General features: G+C 42.3%; 1 protein-coding gene across 2 annotated transcripts in view; it reads right to left on the reverse strand.

The window, feature by feature from the left end:
- The window catches only part of pip5k1bb (phosphatidylinositol-4-phosphate 5-kinase, type I, beta b), a 33,307-nt gene extending 16,761 nt beyond the window's left edge, over positions 1–16,546 (reverse strand). Inside the window, exons 1-6 of one of the 2 annotated variants that reach the window (XM_019366096.2) lie at positions 16,272–16,546; positions 6,245–6,337; positions 6,082–6,144; positions 5,452–5,582; positions 2,726–2,843; positions 521–673 (exon numbers count right to left, since the gene is read on the reverse strand). In XM_019366096.2, the coding sequence (XP_019221641.1) occupies positions 521–673; positions 2,726–2,843; positions 5,452–5,582; positions 6,082–6,144 (465 nt within the window). In that variant the 5' untranslated portion in view covers positions 6,245–6,337; positions 16,272–16,546. Of the gene's footprint in view, positions 1–520; positions 674–2,725; positions 2,844–5,451; positions 5,583–6,081; positions 6,145–6,244; positions 6,341–16,271 lie in introns of both variants that reach the window. The other variant, XM_005465630.4, reaches the window with a different exon arrangement.
- Positions 16,547–20,919: the final 4,373 nt, after the last annotated feature.

The following is a 20,919-nucleotide window of genomic DNA, read 5'->3' on the forward strand; positions in this document are numbered from 1 at the left end:
TTTTAACACAGTGGATCAGATCTAAAACACACTACTGAAGCACAATTTTAAGTGGTCAGAACAGCACTTCTATTAAAGGATATATCTAAAAATAGCAAGCGGTGAATAGAAGAGGCGAAACGCTGTACAAGAGGACTAACTGGAAGGGGAAGACTGCGTATGGTTTAAATTCCATATGTGGAAAATTTTATGCTGGCACCGTGTACACTCCATGCTTCACTGCCAATCTTGTGATGTCAAGCAGAATGTGGATGCAATAAATAAAAACATGAATAACAAAATGAACTGATCGAATGTTGGACTTTTATCTATGCAGCTACCATTGTCCTCAGTCAAGTTGAATTGCTATTCAGGCTCCTAGTGCAGGAGCTAAATGGCATTTTCACTCCATCTCATTTTTGCCTCTTAAGCATCTCATGAGTGATCACTAATTTAACACCAAGCGGGTTTTAGACACCCAATCAGCAAGCATTTTCACATACCATCATGAACTGTAATGAAGTAACATTAAATTTCTCACCATGTAGTATCCAGGTAGCAGCCTCTGGAGAAACTTGGCCTCCTTGTGCTGAACGGTTTTAATGATGAACTCATCGTCGCTGGTCAGGTAGAAGAGAGAGCCGCTGGCCCCGGGGTTGACCAGCTCAATCAGAGGCTCATTTACCAGGGAGTACTGAGGAAGACAGCCATAAACATTTCATATCTAATACATCACATTCACAGATCAACTCTTTATGGTCCTAGCTTTGCACGCAGCAGAGCAGGAAACAGATAAAGGTGCTTCGTCTGGTGCCACAAAATTGGAGGGCCGCTTTTGTAATGAAAAATCAGCCCCAAAGTCTACAGTTGTTCACATGCTTATCGGAGAAAGCAGAACCCTGTCTACATTTGTTTTATTGTTCCATTAATGCCAGCTCTGCTTCACATCAGTCTAGTGTTTATCTGTTTGTCAAACTTTATAGGCGCCCACGGACATGTGAATCTTCCTGCTAAGAAACGAGAGCCTCCGTCCCGCAGTGCCCATCTACATACAAGGGAGAACCCGCAAGACTGTAGAGAAGTGTTAGATATTAATCAGTGCATTATGAGAGCCACATTTTCAAAAGAGAGAAACACTGGAGGCATCCACTCTCCCTCACCAGAAACTCTTGCACTTGATGACCATCCACAGTCACGTTGAGTTACCGGCACAAACACATCCACACTTTATTGCATTTGCACTGAGGCTGGCTGTGTATGCGTGTCCACATTCTCTCTTAATTAGACCCCGCAGTGTGGCCTCCGCCTGAATGAATTCATCATCACCTCAAGGACATCAGTCATTAGCACTACTCCTCAACGCTGGCGGGTCTTACGCCATCATCCTTCTTCGGCCTTGAAATAACTTTTTAATCTCCGACTCTCTTCTGGAGCTTTTTGTCTTTCATTTATGCAGAAAAGAATCTGGCCAGCAAAAGGAACAATGCAGCCCGATGGGTTTAGGAAAGACTTCGAGGCATGAGGAACGCAGGAAGATGCCGTCACAGCAGGATAAAGGTCAGAGGAAATCACACCTTTTTGAAATCTAATTTTATTTACAAAAAGGTAGAGTATCAATTCAGCATTAAATTAGTGCTGTCAAACGTTTGAAATGAACACCAAAGACTTCAGCCAGGGAATATTTTCACAGACAAAAACAGATGCAAACGAGCAAAAACAAAAACATGAATCAGGCAAAATGCTTCTGTCTAAATGTCAAAATGTGCGCCTGTGAGTCTGCTGGGAAATCACTGCATGTGTGAGGATTACAGCTGCGGTAATGAGGGCATGCTCTGTCATTATTAGCTCCAGTATCTCCACCACCCCAGTGTTTTGCCTTGACTTCACCCTCCTGGGGACTGCAGCATTACTCAACCACTACTCAATAAAAAACCTATTGGATTCTACATTAGTCAGCATTTAGCTGGTGGAAAGAAATTTCCGACAGACAAAAATAACGAGGAATTCTCTCTTCTTTATCAGACTTACAACTGATTATCTATGTCAGTTTGTGACATGTGCATGTAAGAACCAGGTGAATCTCGCTGTAACGCAGGAAATCTCAGCCTGTGTGTTTGTTTCTTTGGCTGCCCACTCCTCCTACACAATCAGGGAGATGAGAAATCAAACTTGGCACGCAGAACATCTTAAAAATGCATCTACGTCATTATGTTGACTGGCAACCGCCAAGCAACATCCTAAAAATGATGCGATTTCAGCATTTATGCCCCTCTAACACCTTACATTGAATGTGAAGTTTTAGCACCTAGCAAGCAGTTAGCTGAGCTTTGCATCGAGGCTGGAACGGGTAAGACATCAAAATCCGATTTCATAGATCTCACTAATTTATAAACATTATCTCTGTTTAATCTGCACAAACAGCAGTGTGGGTTTATGTGGGTTATGTGCAGCGAAATACTGGGCAGGCAGCCAGAGACAGGAAGTGACTCAGCATATTTTCTTAAATCTGAACATTTTTCCTTTAAGTCTTGAAAGCAAAAACTTTAAATGACCTTTTTTTTACCCCCTTGAATAGAACCAGCAGGTTAATTTCAGTTGCTGTGCTGAGAAATGAGAGTGCATTAGATTTGCTTCCTGCGGCACGGCTCCATACAAATGAGGTGGTGATCCAGACTGAGCTTGAGGTCTGGATTATGAGCATGAACACAAATAATGACCTGCAAGGTCTGCCAGGTTTTAGTCTTACCAGGTAGTCATCTGGCTTGATGCCGAACAGATCTCTGAAGTAGCGGAAGGCCAGCGGGGCGTACGTTTTGAAGCGGAAGTCAGGATAGTGATGTGCTGGAGTCAGGTTGCTTCCCTCACTGGTAATATTTGACCAAGACAAGATGAGACAAACACACAAAAGAGTACATTAGATACATTTTTCAACACTAACTGACATGAAAGTTTAAAAAAAGAAGCTTTAACATTACAAAAGGGAAACATATTAGTGTCAGTAACACAGATGCATTCTCGCGCCCCCTGGAAAACTGGCACTACCAGGGGGAAATGAACACCAACACCTAATCTTTGTGCCTGGTATCTATGCTATTGACTCTGGGTAATTTTATCAGTGGGCCCTTGTATTTTCTTCCATTCCTGCTTGAACAGGCTTCAGTAAGTCCTCTATGGGAACCCAGATTCACCAGCATTGTGCTAACAGAGATAGGTCTGTATAGAGTTCTTCGCCTGGAGACTGAAGATGGCTCTAATTACTGGATCGAAACAATACCAAATAAAACACATGCACTTCAGCTCAAATGGGGAGAAAATGGCTCGAATAAAGGTTTAAAACCAGACAAAACGAGACACAATAACCTGCATGTTTTTTTTGTTTTTTGCCAAGCGTGGAGTGGGAGACGTTTCCAGACGGGCTTTGACAAAGGCTGACCCTGTTTCTCACTAACCTAACCCCATAATCCTGTAAGCACATTGGATAAGGTTAGTGTGAGTCAGCCGTCGAGTCTTTTTTTAAAACTAAACTTTCAGCGGAATCAGTTTTGTAGTTGCAGAAATAGGTTAATAAAGGTTTTGTTTCCCAGGGCACCTCTAAATCTGGTTACTTGGAAGCTGCTCTGGGTAGAGAGGCCCTTTTGTTGTTCCCTGTGTGTGCTATATTCAGTGACACAGAGGCAAGGCGCAGGTGTAACACTATATCTGTGATCACGCCACAATGGCATTTGAATCTTTGTTTAGTGCGTGAGGGCAACGAGAATCATTTGCCACTGATTGAGAGTCTACTTAAAAGAAAAAAAACATTAAGCAACGCAAGCGTCCGGAAACATTTCAGTCTAATCAGGGATTCATCTCCCTCTCTGTGTGTGCGTGCATCTGCGGAAAGGTGTGAGAGAAACTGAAAATTAGGCGTGTGGGAGTCAAAGCGACATCTCCAGGCATCCTAAAATTGAACTGACTGGACACGCAAAAGTGGAAAAACCTCCAAAGAAGAAAACAATTAACAATAACTAGATAGAGAGGAAGAAGAGCGGTAAGCAGGAGGGAGGCAATAAAAGCATCTGAGAGCCGTTTCCATCAAGTAGTCACTTGTTCAGGATAGTCCTGCGGTGGGAGGAAAGAGAAGGGTTTGTGTGTTATTGCAGAACAGAAGACAAATGCTGAGGGAAAGCAGAAAGAATAAAATAGGAAACGGTTATGTCAGATTAAAGATGTAAGACATCCATTTTCTCCCCCCACTCATTACACTTTGTTTGTTCTGTCTTGTGTAATTTTCTTTTCTTCCTAACAACATGGCCTAGATTCTTTCTCCCCCTGTGAAAAAGGTGGCCCTGGAGACTGCCACCACTTTCATTTTAATTCAAACTTGGGCTGGATGAAACAAGCCTCATTTTAAACCAATTGTCGCTCGTCATTTTGTGCTTCTGAGTCTCAGCGAGCGACGTGGAGTTTTCATCAAAGTCTTGAAAGTCATCAGGGCCTTTATCAGTCAAACACAACAAGAGCTTTGTTTGGCTGTTGCTGAGGAGCAGGACTGGTGTGCGTGCCAGGAGGAGGTTTGCATAAACCATGCCCAGTTTGCATATCCTGGTGCAGCATCTCTAAGGTAAACCACAAAGTACATCCTGATAGGACTGTAATTCTCCTCCTGACGTCCAAGGGTTAAACACAACATTGAATGACCTTGGATGTATTTACACTGGGATGGACAAACAGCAACTAATAGACATATTTTGCTCAGCTGCTCCTGATTTAATTTGTTTTTGTAGGTCTTCTACAGCTCTAAAAGCAAACAAAAACTGATAAAGTATGTGCCGCAGCATCAGCTGTGTGTTAATAAACCATATGTGTGGACATAAGGCAACACTTTCAATGAATTCCTCGTCCTGCTTTAGATTATATAAAGCAATTCTTTGAGCTGATGATGTAATTTTGAAGATAGCCCGGGATGACAGCTGAGCGGCGCGCCGCCGTACGTTTTGCTCTGTGGCAGTTAAGAGCCACACAGTAAGCTGATTTCACAGTTCTTGGCAAGATAATCCACTAGAATAGTTTTATCCCTGCGTCATGACTTAGACTAGCAAAACTGTTGATAAATGATGACGCTGGCAGTTTGAGGTGGTACCACATTTTCTTTGGAGTGGATCTCGAGCGCATGTAGTTTCCACTGAGCGTGATTAATAACAGCTGTTCATGTTTTTAATTCGAGATCCAGACATACAATATTTGCGGAGGCCGTCCAGGCGAAGCGTGCCCTTCACTCGCTTTCCATTCATTCACAGCCAACCTACACACAGTCTGTTTTTACGAAGCAGCTCTCCTATTCACCAAGTCCTGCAGACAAATAACCTTGAGCTTACGCGACAAGGACGCAATCTGATGACAACGCACAAACCTTCAGCGCACAAAAACACATATGCTGAGAAAGTGTTTCTGTGAATGTAACACTGTGGATGTGCGTGTGGGATCACTGACCTGGGCAGAAAGACACTCTCCACCACATAGAAGTCTTGCATAAGAACATCTCTGTCAGGCTTGGAGGTGAGGTTTCCCACTGTATAGCCAATACCGAGCTGAATGGCTCCCTTTAACGCCGAGGATGTGGTCTTGACGGGAAATTCGAAGAGAAAATATCACATTAGTCTGGCCGTAGCACCCTTGTTCCCTTGCTTACCCTTTGATTTGATTTGAAATATGAGAATTTCCACACAAACACATCCAACTGTACTTGCAGACTTGGACACAAATCCAGTTTGTGTTTTTATTGCATGACACCTCTAAAAAAACATATTTCCCCAAACCTGAACAGAGGTAGCTAGTATAAAGAAATGCATTATGTTTGAAAAAAGAGGGAGAGAGAGATGTTGCCATAAGGAGTGACGTCTACAGTACAAGAAAGAAAACAAATGTACCCAGCACTTGACTGATTGCTGGCAGCTGGCCGTGGAAGGGTCACGACATAATGTGCTGCAGAAGGACAGTTAAGGGACTCGAGTGGCTCAGAAGCAAAAGCTGACTCTAAACAGCAGCATTTCCAAGTAAATGTTAAGGGATTGTGTTCATATTCATCATAACATGAAAATGTTACCAAACACACTCTTTTACCTTCTTGTAGGTTTTCTCTGAGCTCCGATTCCCTCCCGTCCCATTTTCTGTGGCGGTTGACATCTGAAAGGGACACAAAGTCATTCAGGCAACAAACTATAACACTGTAATTCTTGTCGATTGTTGTATCGCTCTCAAATTTACTGAGCAGTCAAGAGCATACCTTGCTTAATGAAAAGCTGTGCCTGACGAGCAGCAATCAGGGCAGCAGCTCTTGATTGTCAGGCTGAGCAATCATCAGGAGTTGTCACAGGACCTTCTGTAAGAGAACGGGTGCGCAATAAGTTACTATAAAATATTTTTAAAGAGGCACTGACATTGCATTAAAGTAAGTGAATCTTGCTGATTCTGGTTATCTCCACCTGATAAAAAAGGCACTATAAATCTGATAGTCACTCCTGACTCATGAGATGTACATATGTGTTTTGTAATAAACATCCGAGTTCTTCTCGAGTGCCATGTTGGAGAAACGGTGCTTTCCTGCCTGTCACTTCAACACCTCACAAATCAGAGCGTGCAGACACTTTAATCTAATCGCCGGCTTCTCTGTTTTCATTTTGCCTCCATATTCAAGACTGTACGTGCAGAACAACACCTCATAAAGGAGTGGAGCTGCACAGCGTGCATAAACGAGGAGTAGCCCTGAGGCTGAAAGTCATCCGTTGTCACTGCCCGGCTTACAGCTCATCCAAGTCCTCCCTGAGCCACAAAGCACCAGTCTGTCTTGTTTCTATATATGCTCTCCATGAATTTTCCACTCTGCCTTAAATTTTTTTTTTTTCCTCCGCTAACACTCCCAGAGAAAATGAGACAGAGTGACATAAGTCGTTTAAATGTTGCCTCAGGAAACGCTGAGAAGAAGTGAGGAGTAAGAGCACTTGCAAAAGTTGGACTTTGACAAGCTCTCGCAAGGCTGCAGTCACCACATCACCTGCATATAAATGCGCCTGCTGTTACTGGAGCTTTGAGTATCGCACAATGTCTTGCTGCCCTCATGCCCTGCAGTCACCTGTTTTGTGACCAGCTGTCACATCATCATCACATCACCGCCATGCAGTGGAACACTAATTGAAAAAGTCTTGTTTGTGTTTGGTTCTTGCAAATTAAAACTCTCGCAATATGTTGCACCTTTGTTGGAAATAGTCTCCAAATGGAGAAAGGTGCTCTTGGATGAAAATACACTCACACGCAGAGATTCAGATATTGAGAGTGTAGCAGACACTCAGCTCTTATCTCCAGACTGGCTCCTAATCTGCACACCAGCTTCTCTGTTGCTATAAACACAGAAGAGACAATAGCACAGACCATAGAGACCATCCTGGCTGGAGGCACACCTCCAAGCTACAGCTATTTGTCTTATTCTGCCTCTGTGAATCATTCATATCTTTTATATCACCTTTAAAATAATTTCCTTCCTTACGAAAAGGACACGAGCACATTCGCTCACACAACAAACCCAATAAGTGTTTTTTGTGTGAGCTCCTGTTTTTTGTAAAGCTCATAAAAATCCTGTTATTGATCTCGAGCCTCGTCAGTCAGTGTAATGAGGTGTTGATCCACCTGAGCCTTTACACGGTACAGCTATGTGCCCTGAACCTGAGGAATGTTAATAAGCCCGTAGGCAGGGCTGTCTGGCTCTCAGCTCAGCACCGGCCTGAGTGTCAGTGTCAAAATGAATTGTGCGGACCTCTCTTTCGCTCTCTCTCATGCTCCATCCGCCTCTCCCTCACCTGACCCCACAACCCAGCTGGTACTCTAACAGACTGCTTCGAGAACAATCCACGAGAGGCCCGCAGCTGCAGTGAACAACAGCAGGTCTCTTGTTCACCTCTCAACAAAAGAAAGGCAGACAGATGGTCGGTAAAAATGACCAGAGGATCCTAATCAGGCGCGTCTCACCGCTGTCAAACACTCCCATCCCATGGTAAATGCCACTCACACAGGACTCTAACGAGGAAAACAACAGTACACTGTACACGTGTAACACAATACCTCTTGTTTTACAATTACATTAGATGGCCTCGCTAACACAAAAATGCAGCTTTGTTAAATCAATGCCTCTGGTAGACAGTGGACGTGGATATTTGTGGTCTTGGGTGAGAACCAAATGGGGAAAGTGATCCAACGGATCAATAAAAAGGAAACTCGGTACGTGAAAGCCTGGATCTGAATGGAAAACTCAAACAGGCTTGTGCATAGGGAGTTGTTATTTCTATGCCTTTGTGAAAAAGCAAGTAAGGTCAAAGATAGTATATGTTATGATAAGACTTTGTAACACCTTTGCAACGACCTGAAGGAAATTCCGAAGCAATGCAGGAAATGACATTCCAGGATCAGCTTTCAACAACCTGATAAACTGCACGCAGACATTAAAACCATTTAGTAAAACATTAAACTTTTTCCCTGACTTACCACAACTTCGTTATGAAACGTTACTTTTCGAGCACCCTGTCCTTCCCTTCTTGTGAAGCTTTTTTTGTTTTTTTCTTTCTAAAAGTTGTCAAACTTTGCAATTACCTCTCATCTCTCCCTGAGCCTCACCGTACGTAAACAACTCCATTCCCGCTCATCCCTACAGCCTTGTCAGAAACTCTACCACCCTTCAAACAAACACACTTGAGTGCAGATCAAATACTGGCTCTCATGCCGTATCTCCTCCGTGGCTTCGGGGTTATTGCCAAGGCTGCCATTCTGCCCCTGTGGAAGTCAAATAGCCACTCTGCAGCCAAGGCAGTCCTTGAAAGGAAAATATGTTGCCGAGAGCAGACGTGGGCTGTCTGGTATGATGATTATGCAGATTGAATAAATCTAAGCTGTCAAAAACTCAAAGTAGCTGTGCTAATATTTCCTCAATGATCCCAGCGGGCAAACTAGTAGTAATAATAAAGGCAGTGGTCAGGCAGATCAATCAACACATCATTAACCATGCTACGGAAATTATACTCTCTTCAAAATGATCTATATCTACCAGTGCCCTTCAGTAGAATAGCTAGGCTAAAATTAGGACAATCTGGATCCCAATCTTTTTCAAAACCATCTGACTATGACTTCAAGGCTGTGAGGTATTCAGTCAACAAGGCTCCCACAGTCTCCATCTCCAGAGATATCACATATGGGTTCCTTTTGCTCTGCTCTGCTTCAGTCCCCAGATACTATTGGATTACCGCTGCAGATTGGAGACATAATGGAAAATCAATAGCAGAGCAGCAATGCGGAGCTTCAAGGACTGGGCTGCCGGGCTTTCATGACCCATGCAATCCCACAACTCAGATGTTAGATAAGCACAGAGATCTGGATTTGGGTGGATACAATCAAGAAGATGCACGGGGAGCCAGCTTAGCTCAGCCTGAAGGGGATCAGCTTCATCAACTTAACTGCTCTCATCCTTGACGGGATCACAGAAACTCAGGATGTAGGGCATTCAAAAAATATATACTCAATATTCCCAATAAATACACAGAGAAAAGGCTCATTGTCTTAATGCATCTGTCATGTGGGGCAGTGATCATTATCCTTTTGATACCAGTGCTCTTTTGGTGTGTCAGTGTGATTACCTAAGGACTTTGTTTCCCCCATCTTGATACAGTAAGGCAGACAAAGACCATAACAGCAAGGAAGAACTACAATTTAGCATGTATAGATACATATAGGTTTTCTGGTCCAATGCACAGCCACACACACACACACACACACACACACACACACACAAATACACTCTAATACAACAGAAGAAGCCATTATAAAAGAAGCCAGGTATCATTTTGACCCATTTTTGGCACGTTGTGTTCCATATTTTACGACGTGCTCTGGAGGTATGTTTCTTTTCATCTTTGCTCAGATGGAAAAGCTGTGATGCTGCTTCAGAGTAGTGTTTGTCCCTGAACACCAGGCACTATGCAGCACTGCAGAGCTTTCCAAGTGTTTGTGTATGTGTGCAGGAGGAAGGCTACATGATGAAATCAGACTAAAACGGCCGCCCACAAAGATGGCCGACAGGCTGGAGTAAGAAACAGGTAGGCTACGTGACCTTTGATGGCAAAAGTGGCCAAAAAGTGTGGCTAAATGAAAAGATACAGGTCAAGATGAAAGAAAATATTTCGGTTACTTACTGATATTAAGCCTGTATGTTACCATGAAGGGGCAACCTCCAGGGCTGAAAGCCACCATCTCTGAAAACAAGTCGATTCAAATTAAACTTCCATCTTAAAATAATCAGCTGGTACAAAAAAAACTGTGACAATACTGATCTGGATCTCCAGAGTTTGTGGTGTTGGTGCCTTTTGGAGCATTTTTGAGGTGAATATCTGAAACTAATATGGCTTAATGTGCTGTTATTTACATTAACAGCACATCAGAGAGTGGTTTCTCCAATTTTTTTACTCTTTTAAAAATGTTTTCGATGTCTTTACACTAATTTGCAAGTACAGGTACTGATGGCTGTGTGATGCACCACAATACGGTCTATAGGTGGAACTTGCTAACATTAGCTGAGCACTGCACTCTCTTGTTAAAACGTGGTCACCTGGGGTTCAAAACAACCAGGACTGATTGATAAAATGTGCTGACGCTTTAAAAACAGTACTCCACTAACCAATGAGGAAAGCCATAGTGGCTATGGTCATCTTTAAAATACAGTCTATAGTAAACATGTGTAATGTTTTAGATGTTGTAGAAAATGATGGAAAGCTAAAGTAAACACTGAACACTGAGGTCTATTCATGAGGTTTACACTGATAAAGTTACCAGAAGAGCTTGCTTGGATTAAAAAAATAACAACACCGATCTGTTTTAACATCTTCATGCTGCAAGGAGAGCCCTGACACAGGTGTAAAAAATGGGAGCTCCCTGCACTGAAAGCAGCTACTATCAATCACACAAGACGGAGAGTACAGCGTGTACTGAACACAGCATCCTTCTGAATCCTAAAAAAATGTTTCAGTGAGCTCGGCACTGATGTTCCCCTGTCCATGCATGCATCTCTAAACCTACATTTTATTGTGTGGTATTGTATATTAGCATGGTGTTTGACCTTTTGATGACAAGAAATAAAGCAGAAAAAAAAGGCGGGTGGGATTACACCTACAGAGTGGCCTGACCTTTGAAATGCAACATGAACAGAAGAAACAAGCTACACGGGGCGAGGGACGTATGACAAAAGATGGAGGACAGTGAGAGGCAGAGATCCTGAAAAGCTGTCTTGTAAACGTGTAGTCGGGAGTTATATCAAGTTTTATTCTATGTAAATCCCCTTTTCTTGAGAGAAAAGATAAATCTGTGGTATAAAGCCACAAAAAATGTCTCCATTTCATTATATAAGATAGCTTGAGCAAGAGGAAACCCGGGGAGAAGATTCGGTCTGTCTATTTGTAATTCAGAGAGCGTCTCGCTCTAGCTCCACTCTGCATGAGAAGCTGTGAGGAGGAGGTCACCCTCTGTGTCCAGTGTGTCACATGATTCAGCTGAGGGCATGGGGGAGGTGGGGAGGGGAGAAACATAGAGATGAGTTAATGGACAGAAAACAGAGACAATGTTCTTTAAAGACACAGAAGCAGAGACGCTGCTCCGATGGGACGGTACAGTACAGCACGGCTGTACAGAACGTACTACAGCAGGCTTATTATGCTTAACTACCAGTGATAACTAACCACAGCGAGCCTCTGCTCCCAACGTCAAGGCCCATGGATATCGTTACCATATGGAACAGAAACAATAGGAGACGGACTTGCCCGTGTCAGTTTTACTAAAGCCTGCACTGTAGTCCAAAGGTCCTCATATTTAACTCTAAGCTGAGAGAGAGGCCGTTTTATTACCTATGTTCTGAGAAGCAGACCGTAAATGATGTACTTCTCTGAAGTAGACCATCACATGATTAAAAGGGGAGCATGTCGCCAGGCCTTTATTGACCTGAGGTCACAGGTTACTAAAACATAAATAAATAAAAATGCAAGAATTTTACTTTTACGACCCTCTCCATTCTCTCCACTCATTTCTGCTTCCTGCCATCTCGCTCTGGCACTCTAGTGTCCCCCAAGTGGGCCTCCAAACCTCGTCATTATCAGGGCATGAGAGTGGGAGGGGGCCACAGGGGACTCAGCCGGCCCAAAACAACAACAACAAAACATCACAACCTCCAAATAATCGGAATTCCTGCGACGCTGCCAACGGATCGCTCTGCCAGCAGCCTCCAACCGGCCAACCCAACCACTAATGGTTATGCAGTGTAGAAGAACTATGAGCCAATTATGTCTGCAGGTCTCCTTTTTTTTCCACTCTTTCAAAAGCTGGTGCTGACGTGCTGCTTGCCCACAGAGATGGGAATTCCCATTTGGAGGTCATTAAGATCAAAACGATAATACCGGGAAGTTCTGCATCCATGTTCCTCTGCTGCAAAGTACATGAAGACACCATCACGGCGATGATCGCTGACGTTCTTTTAAAGATTGTCTCTGTATTTATAAGAATGAGGTTAGAAAGTCATTTTAAGTTTGCAGTAAGTTTGAGTTGGTCACAGAAGCTGTGACATCCTGGCTTCTCATCACTAGAACGGCTGCCACTCAGTAGCATCTTTTCATCGTTCTTCAAACAATAATTACAACACGCTGACTGGGAAAACTTCAAACCACTGACTTAGTGGGGAAACAGCAAAAAACACTGACATGCTTAAAATAACTACATGCATCACATTTATATCAAAATAAGATCCAACACTTCGATCAATTTAAATGGAGGGTTACACAAAAGAAGCTAATTCAAGGCTATTTAAGTGGTTTAACTAAGAGGACAATAAGGATGAGGGTGACGATCTGGAGATAACACATTAACGCTTTGAATATTATGAGGTTTTCTTTCCACTCGGCAAACAGCGTGTGAATGCAGCTGAACTGTCATGAAATGTAACTGAAGAGATCTACAGACAGCTTTTTTTTAGGGCTCCATGCCTAAAATAAATGATCAGATGGTGCGTACAATTGGTGATGTGTCCCTTTAACTATCAGTTTGACTTATTTCACTTTGTATGAGAAGAGAAAAACTAAACACTTTTGGTGCTGTGGTCTACCAGACAAACCTGAACATATTTAATAAATTTAAACTTTTCTGTTATAGCATATTTTCTTTGCGGTTTTTCCTCTTTCTTAGTTCCTGTATCTAACAAGCAACCTAAGGAGATGATTAACTCTTTGCTTATAACTCACAAAGTTTAAAGGGTGTGGCACAAAAATAAATAAGAGACTAGATTTAATGTTCTCACTGGCGCTGGTGGCAGTCAGCAGCAGGCCTATGTGGTATGTGCTGACACGAGTGGAGCCTGGCCAGTGAATGAGGACAATAAAACAGAACAGAAAGAGAGGGCGAGCCCACACTCTGCTCAGGAGGAGGTCATACTGGACAGATGTATGGAGCCTAAACCTCCAAATATGACTCGAGTGTGTCTGACTGGCTTGTTTGAAGGACATACATTGTTTTATTCACCGTCATCTGTATTACAGATGGATACCATTTAGCTCATTTTCTCTGTCCGTCTTAATTTCACAACCAAGAAGACTTTTAAACCTGGAAACTTGGTGCATGTCGGATATTTAGACTCTAAAATGATACGATTTTCCGCCTCAAACATGTACAGCCAGACTATACTAAAGATACTTCAGCTCTGGTATTTGGTCATTTGACCCAGTGTATTAAATTGCTAATTTAGTAATTGATTAACCAATAAGAGTAACCAATAAAAAAAGTAAGTAAGTTTCCAAGCAGAAATGCCGCTGACCTACTGTACTAGAAAAACTACAAAGCAGTTTTAACACCATGAGGAGCTGAAGGGCAGAATACCGCTCTTCACTACACTTACTTCAGTACTTCACAAGCAACAAAGCAGCATTTAGCTTAGATTTCGCTACAGCGGAGCATTGAGCAGAAGCAAGAAAAGGCTGACATGGTGTCGGATAACCCAAGATGACAAACTCCAGAAAGAAAGCAAACACTCCTGTTATGCTTTCAGCTCGTTGCAACTGGAGCGCAGCATGTTAGACAGCTTCAATACAGACTGCAGACAATAGTGAGGGAGGATCCTCAGAGAGAAGAGCTAGAATGGCTGTAGTGGGAGGAGAGGTCGCGCTGAACACACACAAACATTACCAGGTACTCGATTTCATTTTCACAACATTTTCTCTAATCTGAACATCTTGAATGTGACCAGTGTGCCACACCCCTGTGTGGCACACTGGTCACTCAAACCATTATCAGGAATGAGAGCGCTGCGAGCTAATGTTCAGGCCACTGACTTATGTAACTGTCTTAATGAGTCTCATATGCCTGTTATTTTGGTCCTATCACTACTCGAATCCCATGGTACAGTACGATCACAGTACACAGAGTGCTCTTTGACCCATAAATCACAAGACTGAACTTAAAAACCCTACAGCTGGTAATTGTGCTACCTTTTTACACAGGGTGCTCATATAGTTGGGAAAAAAAGCTGTATGAGCGCCCTGTGAGGCCCCTCTGCACACAAGTATCACCGTTTAATTACTGAAGTAAGTAAGAATCCAGTAAAACTCCAGGGAAAGACACAAAACTGCAGAAAGTCACAGAATCATCAAATATGATTTGTGTTGACAGTTTGGGCTTCACGGTGCTGAAGCACTTCTGCTGCCACTCAAATGGAAAACATTATGTAATGCACGAATGCTTCTCACTCTTATCAGTGCAAAGGCAGCAGGCAGCACAGGACAGGAGCACAGGTGTTACTCCCAAGGAGAGAGCGGGGGATTTGCATGAGCCATTTTCCTGTCAAAACTCCTGCGGCAAGCTGGTCAGCCTGGACAAACCCCACCTGTCTCCCAGTCAAATGAAGCAGGAACAGGAAGTTAATGAAGAGATTACACATTTATATATAGATGCTTTGTCTTTGTAGTATAGGCCGGCTTGGAGCTAGTCAGATTTGACTGATTATTTAAATTAGCGTCTGATGTCTGCAATATCTCAAGGACCAATGAGAAGATATTTGAGCAGCATTTGTTGCTTTATGAACCACAACGTGAAAAACACCTGAAGCATTTCCAAAAGGAGGAATTTATCATCAACTGCTCCTCATAACAGAGAGAAAACTGCACTCTTATGTTTCCCATGTGATTATTCAGAGTGACAAAGCAAAACTCAGTGAAGTCAATCATATATCACGTAAAAAAAGAAACTCATTAGCTGAGCCGCAACTAAAGAGTAACTAAAGCAGCCTACAGGTTGTGGCTCTTCTTCTTTTGGACTCTTAAAACTGTTTCACAGTGGTCGCAGCTCAGGCCTTTGGTGTGGAGGCGCATCAGGATGAAAGGGGCTGTCTGTGAGGAGCTCGGCTGCCAAATACCAGCAGAGAAATGTAGCACCTCGCTGTAGAAAGAGCAGTGAGAACGTGACAGATGCTGAGGCTCCGGCCAGCACATACAGAGAGAAATTTGGTGAAATAGATCATCTGTTTCTGACGTGTTTTGCATCTCAAATGCAGGAAAGGTTCCTGAGAAGTGTATCCACGTGCCAGGCCATGAAATGTGGAAATCTAATTGTAGCTCGCCAGGCACTCAAAACACACACAGGAAGTTAAAAAGGTCGCTTCCCCCATTAACTGTCATCACGTTTTGAACCACACTTTCCTTGCTCCATCCTCAGTTGCACAACTTCCAAACATGCTTGCCTCATTTCCCATCAAACTGTCTGTTTCTCTGTAAATGTGCAAGTCCAGACTCACATGTGCAGATACATGAGGGTGGAAAAACTTCACTTAATAGAAAACGGCAATAAAATATATATAAAGGAAGACAGAACTGTAGAGCAGCACTCATCTAAATAAAATCAACAAGATTTACATTCAGAGTGAAGGATGAAATTCCCCTAACGTCACACCTGAACTTAACATTATGAATATGTTAAGAGGATCTAAAATTATGAGTCTTTAGCCAGAACATATCATTTTTTAAAACTGAGTTATTCAGAGCAATGACACCTCTTTATCAGACTACAAACTGAGCAGCTGACTGACTCGCACACCTGCAGTTGTTCACCTGTGGTGACAACACCTGAGAACTGACGCTGTGAGACACTATGTCCACAAGGCTGTAGAAGATGTTGGGTGAACATCTGTGTCGGTGGCTACAGTCATTTTGTTTTCGTCTGTACAAATCTTTGGTGTGACGCATCAAACTCACAGTAATCGTCTTCTTCTTCTGCGCAGTCTTGTGGAAATATTCCCGTCTGAGCGGCTGCTGCAGTCCTCACAGTGCGCCTTTCTGTTTCTTCAACGCGACTCGCCACCGATACAAAACTGCGGTTTAGAGTAGGACACGCAGCGTTTATTTCCACCGCAGGCTGGCTGTGAACTGAGTCCTCCTCCTCTGCCGAGCAGACCTGTGTCGTGTGTCTCTGCCTCCCAGCCCTGCCTCTTTACAGCCGTGCCATTCAGTGCGCCACTGGATTCAAGCGAGCACGAAAAGTGGCACGAGCACGCCCTCTGCTGGCAGCAGCAAATCTCACAGTTTCGTTAAGCATCAATTTAGATCCAAGTTCAGCAGGGGCAGCAGGTGGTGCTGTGTGCTGGCACCAGCCACCTTCTAGCAAGAAGGTCCAGGGTGGAGAGTTTCAGTGTCGGCTGTGGGTGTTCTCCCCGTGTCTGCGTGGGTTCACTGGAGGGTAACTCTTCCTGTTAACAAATATTTATTCATCGAATCACACACATGAGAAATCTTTGTGGTCAGGCTGGGATTCAGTGCTGTAAACAACGTCTGAAAATTAGCATACTTCCATCTATACAGAGTGTAAATGCATTTAATGTTCACTCAGCTCTCAGCGGTGTCTCCAGATCTGTGGACTTGTGTTAGGTGCACAGTCACAGCAGGCTCACTGAAACATGGTTATATGAATATGAATGATATCACAGTAAAAAACAAATAAATGTTGACTTTTTTTTATTGTATTAACCTTTGTTGTTGTTGAATCTGTGGTGTTCTGTATAAGAGCAAACCAAAGACCAGCAGCCCCCCCCCCCCCCAAAAAAAATCTGTGGATACAAGAAGTTGATATTTACAACTTATAAATAAACAATAAATAAAATATGTTAAAATTTAGATCTCACCTCATCTCACCTGACTATCATCATATTACAAATATTCTGGCCATCAGCAAAATAAGAAGCATTAAATTGGCATAGTTAAAAAAAAAATGCTGTGTTAGTAGCAGAAGTGATTGTTTTATTAAAAAGAAAACATGTATGAGAAAGTATGGCAACTAAAAGTCTCCACCACTTACAAACGACACATGTCACAGCTTAGGGTGACTAAGGGTGTGGTGGAAAGGGAGAAGCTTCATTTAGAAAGAACAGCATCAGTTACTGGACATTTAAAAGGTACCCGAGGATTTTTGTCAATGTAATTTCTCTGTTTAATTCAAGTAAATGGCTCATTTATGATATATATCAGCTAACCGAGCACCAGAGGTGAGAACACTACACAGAGCTCAGAGATCCTACATAGACAGAAAAGGATTTACCAAACCCTTCAAAGCAAATGTCTGGACTTTTTTCAGGTAACTTTCGTGAGTCATTACTGACTGACATATATGATACGTGACTACCCTATTTATATACAGGAAATTGTTAAAGGGGGGGGGGGGTTTAAAAAAGTAAGTCATAGCATGAGCGGCACACTTTATGGAAAATAAAGTTATAGCACAGTCTAGTAAAATGAATTTCTTCAAGCAAGAACTTATTATCACGCAGTGCCCACAGCTGCAGCAAGACAGGAGAAAAGAAAGAAGATAAATAGAATAAATCTGCAATCTTTGACTCATAAAAGAATCAGTACAGAAAGGGAGGGTGCTTCTAAATTCACTTCATGCTCAATACCAGCTGCAAGTGTTTATTACATTGTTTAACTGCAGATGGCAGACCAACCATCCAAACCTGCAATGCTTTATGTTCCAGAGTCTGGAATGTCTTTGAACACTTTCCTTTCAACAAGTTTAGTTAGTAATTTATTTTTTAGTTTATCACTTTCTGCTGGTAACCCACTTTCTCTTTTACTGCTCAATCTAGCACTTCTTGTTTTGCTGATAGACAAAATATGTTAAATATGCTGTCAGGTGTGATGTAAATCTATCTTTCTATTCTTATTGGTTCTGGAAGAAAGCATCATGTCACCCAGTTATTCCTGGAAGAACAGTTAATTCCAGGAATGGCTGGCCTACCGAAATTACTCCAACAACTCATCCAAGTTGTCACCAAAAAAAAAAAAAACCCTTAAAAAAACAACACAGAGCAACATCTAAAGAAGTGCAGGCCTCACTTGTCTTCACAAGTCAGAAAATCATGAAGTCAGAGTTCATGATTCTACTGACCAAAAAGAAGATGAAGGCTCATTTTAAATGTGCAAAAAAAAAAACAAAACCCAAACAAACCATCTGAATGATCCCCAAGGATGACTTGCTATAATTGATGGGTCAATGAATTCTGCTCTCAGAAAATCCTTAAGAAGAATGTCCGGCCATCAGTTTGTGCCCTGAAGCTCAAGCGCACTTTGGTTATGCAAGGACAATGGCCCAAAAAACAACAGACATTTTTATGGTATTTTCATTTTAATGGAGAGAGACTATGAAAGAAAAATCCTTAAAAGCAAATTACATTCAAATGACTGGCCCTAGGGGTCAGTTCATTTATCTATGAAACTGAAAAAAAAGTTGTTCACGAGGCTCATAAAACTATTAATGATCCATCCAATATCCTTTTTCCAGAGTTCTTACCCTTATGGAGCCCAAAAGGTTGATTCTGTTCATCTGGATGTTTCAGTGAGAGAAATACTTCATCACTCATCCAAGTGATTTCTTCAGTCTCAGCTGACTACACCTTTCTCATGGTCATCCTCACATCATGAGGTAAAATCTTGTATAGTGCTCCAGACTGAGGGTGTTTGATGATCATTTTATATTTCATCCATTTCTGAATAATCGCACCAACAGCGGTCTCCTTCTCACCAAGCTTTTTGCTGAGGGTCTTGTAGCCGCTTCCCGCCTTGTGCAGGTCTACAATCTTGTCTCTGGCACTGATGGTGGAGAGTTTGGAAGGTTTCTAGAGTTCTGGCTGGGTTGTAGGGGATCAAATAGTTACTTCACTCAATGAAATGCCAATCAATCCATAACTTTTATATAATGTGGGTTTTTTCCCCTTTTTTTTGGTTGATATTCTGTCTCTCGGCATTGAAATGATGCTGCCATAAATATTAGCGACTGTTCATTTCTTTGCATATGAACAAACTTACAAATTCAGCAGGAGATCAAATAATCATTTCCCTGACTGAATTTGTTTTTCTGTCAGATTTGGAGAAACTTGACTTCGGTGCTGTGTCTGGTGAGTATGGGTGTATTGTAAAGCATAATTTAACTTTTTAAAATGTGAAGTATTATAGATTGATACAAAATAATATTGTTTGTGGTTTTGGATTGCGTTATCAGCAGTACTCCAAAGTGTCCACAAGAGGTCTCTCAGGTCCACAATAACAAATCATAAAAGGTTGCATACAGCAGAAAACACATCTGGTAAAAGTGTATAGAATGGTTTTATAGTGGGCCACTAGGCCTACTTCGTATTGAGAAATGCCCACTAGAAGAATGGCCACCAGGGCAAAACAATGGTTTTGACTTAAGCAGCATTAACCTCGACCCCTGAGTTTGATGACTGAGGTTGACCGATAAAATTAATTCATTTAGAGTGCTAAAAGAATTAATTAAATACACCAGAGGTCAGTAACACTGTGAGTCTGAGTCCAGACCCACAAGCTGTCCCATACAGACACGGACCCACAACCAAAACAGATTTAAAACCTGATGGGCGCTTCTATTTTAATTAGTGCAGTTTTTCTGCTCAAAAACACATTTTCAAGAAAATGATAAAAGGAATCTTGAGTCTATGTAAACCTGTTTAGAGCAGATGGTTTACTTTATTTTTACAAACATATAAACTTCATAGAAAAAGTAATGAAATTTATATTTGGGCAATCAGTTCTTTGCTGTCGCACTTCTTCCTGGCAATAAAACTTATGCTATTGGAAAGTGTTGGGTCTGCGCTTCCACAGGCCCTGCTGCTTTAGAGACTTATTCCCGTTAACAAAGCAACACGAACAGCTCAACCGGTTTTTCACATGCTAGCAAGGGAAGGATCTCAGAGCAGCCAGCCCTTCTGCCCTCAGTGTCAGACCACTTCGAAGAACCATCACCCCACAGCAGCCTTTTATTTCTGTGACACACAGTTTACACAAACACCCATTATAAAAAACCCTATGGTTATAAAAAATATGGCACTGTGTGTGTGTGTGTGTGTGTGTGTGTGTTTGGGGGTGCATTTGTGTGACCTCCTGTTCACCAAAAGGGTCATAAAGGCAGGAAGTTTACTAAACAAGAAAACAGAACCTTCACCTGGGATGTGCCTATAATAAAACACTATAGCCTCCCCCACCATTCAACAGGCTGGGGAGGGGGTCAGAAACAAAGGAATGTCTTTGATCATACAGTTTGAACTAAGACTTACAGATTTAAGTACAAGAATGGCAACATTTAACAATTTAACTCTAACAGAAAGTCTGTTTATTTTCCCTTAAATGGGGCCATGTTTGTAAGGAAAATGTATTCATGCGTTGAGCGGCAGAGGTGAGTATGTAGATTATGCCCATAAAAAATTGCCAGATCTTCTTTGCCAGTGCCAAACAGCTTGGCCGTTTCTCAATGCTCAAGTACGCGAGTACGTACTTGCGTTCTCGGTGAGTACGTACTCGCCGAGAACGCACGGGAGTACGTACCCGCCGAGAACGCGAG

The sequence above is a fragment of the Oreochromis niloticus genome, linkage group LG12 (genome assembly GCF_001858045.2).
Source record: "Oreochromis niloticus isolate F11D_XX linkage group LG12, O_niloticus_UMD_NMBU, whole genome shotgun sequence".
NCBI lineage: Eukaryota > Metazoa > Chordata > Actinopteri > Cichliformes > Cichlidae > Oreochromis > Oreochromis niloticus.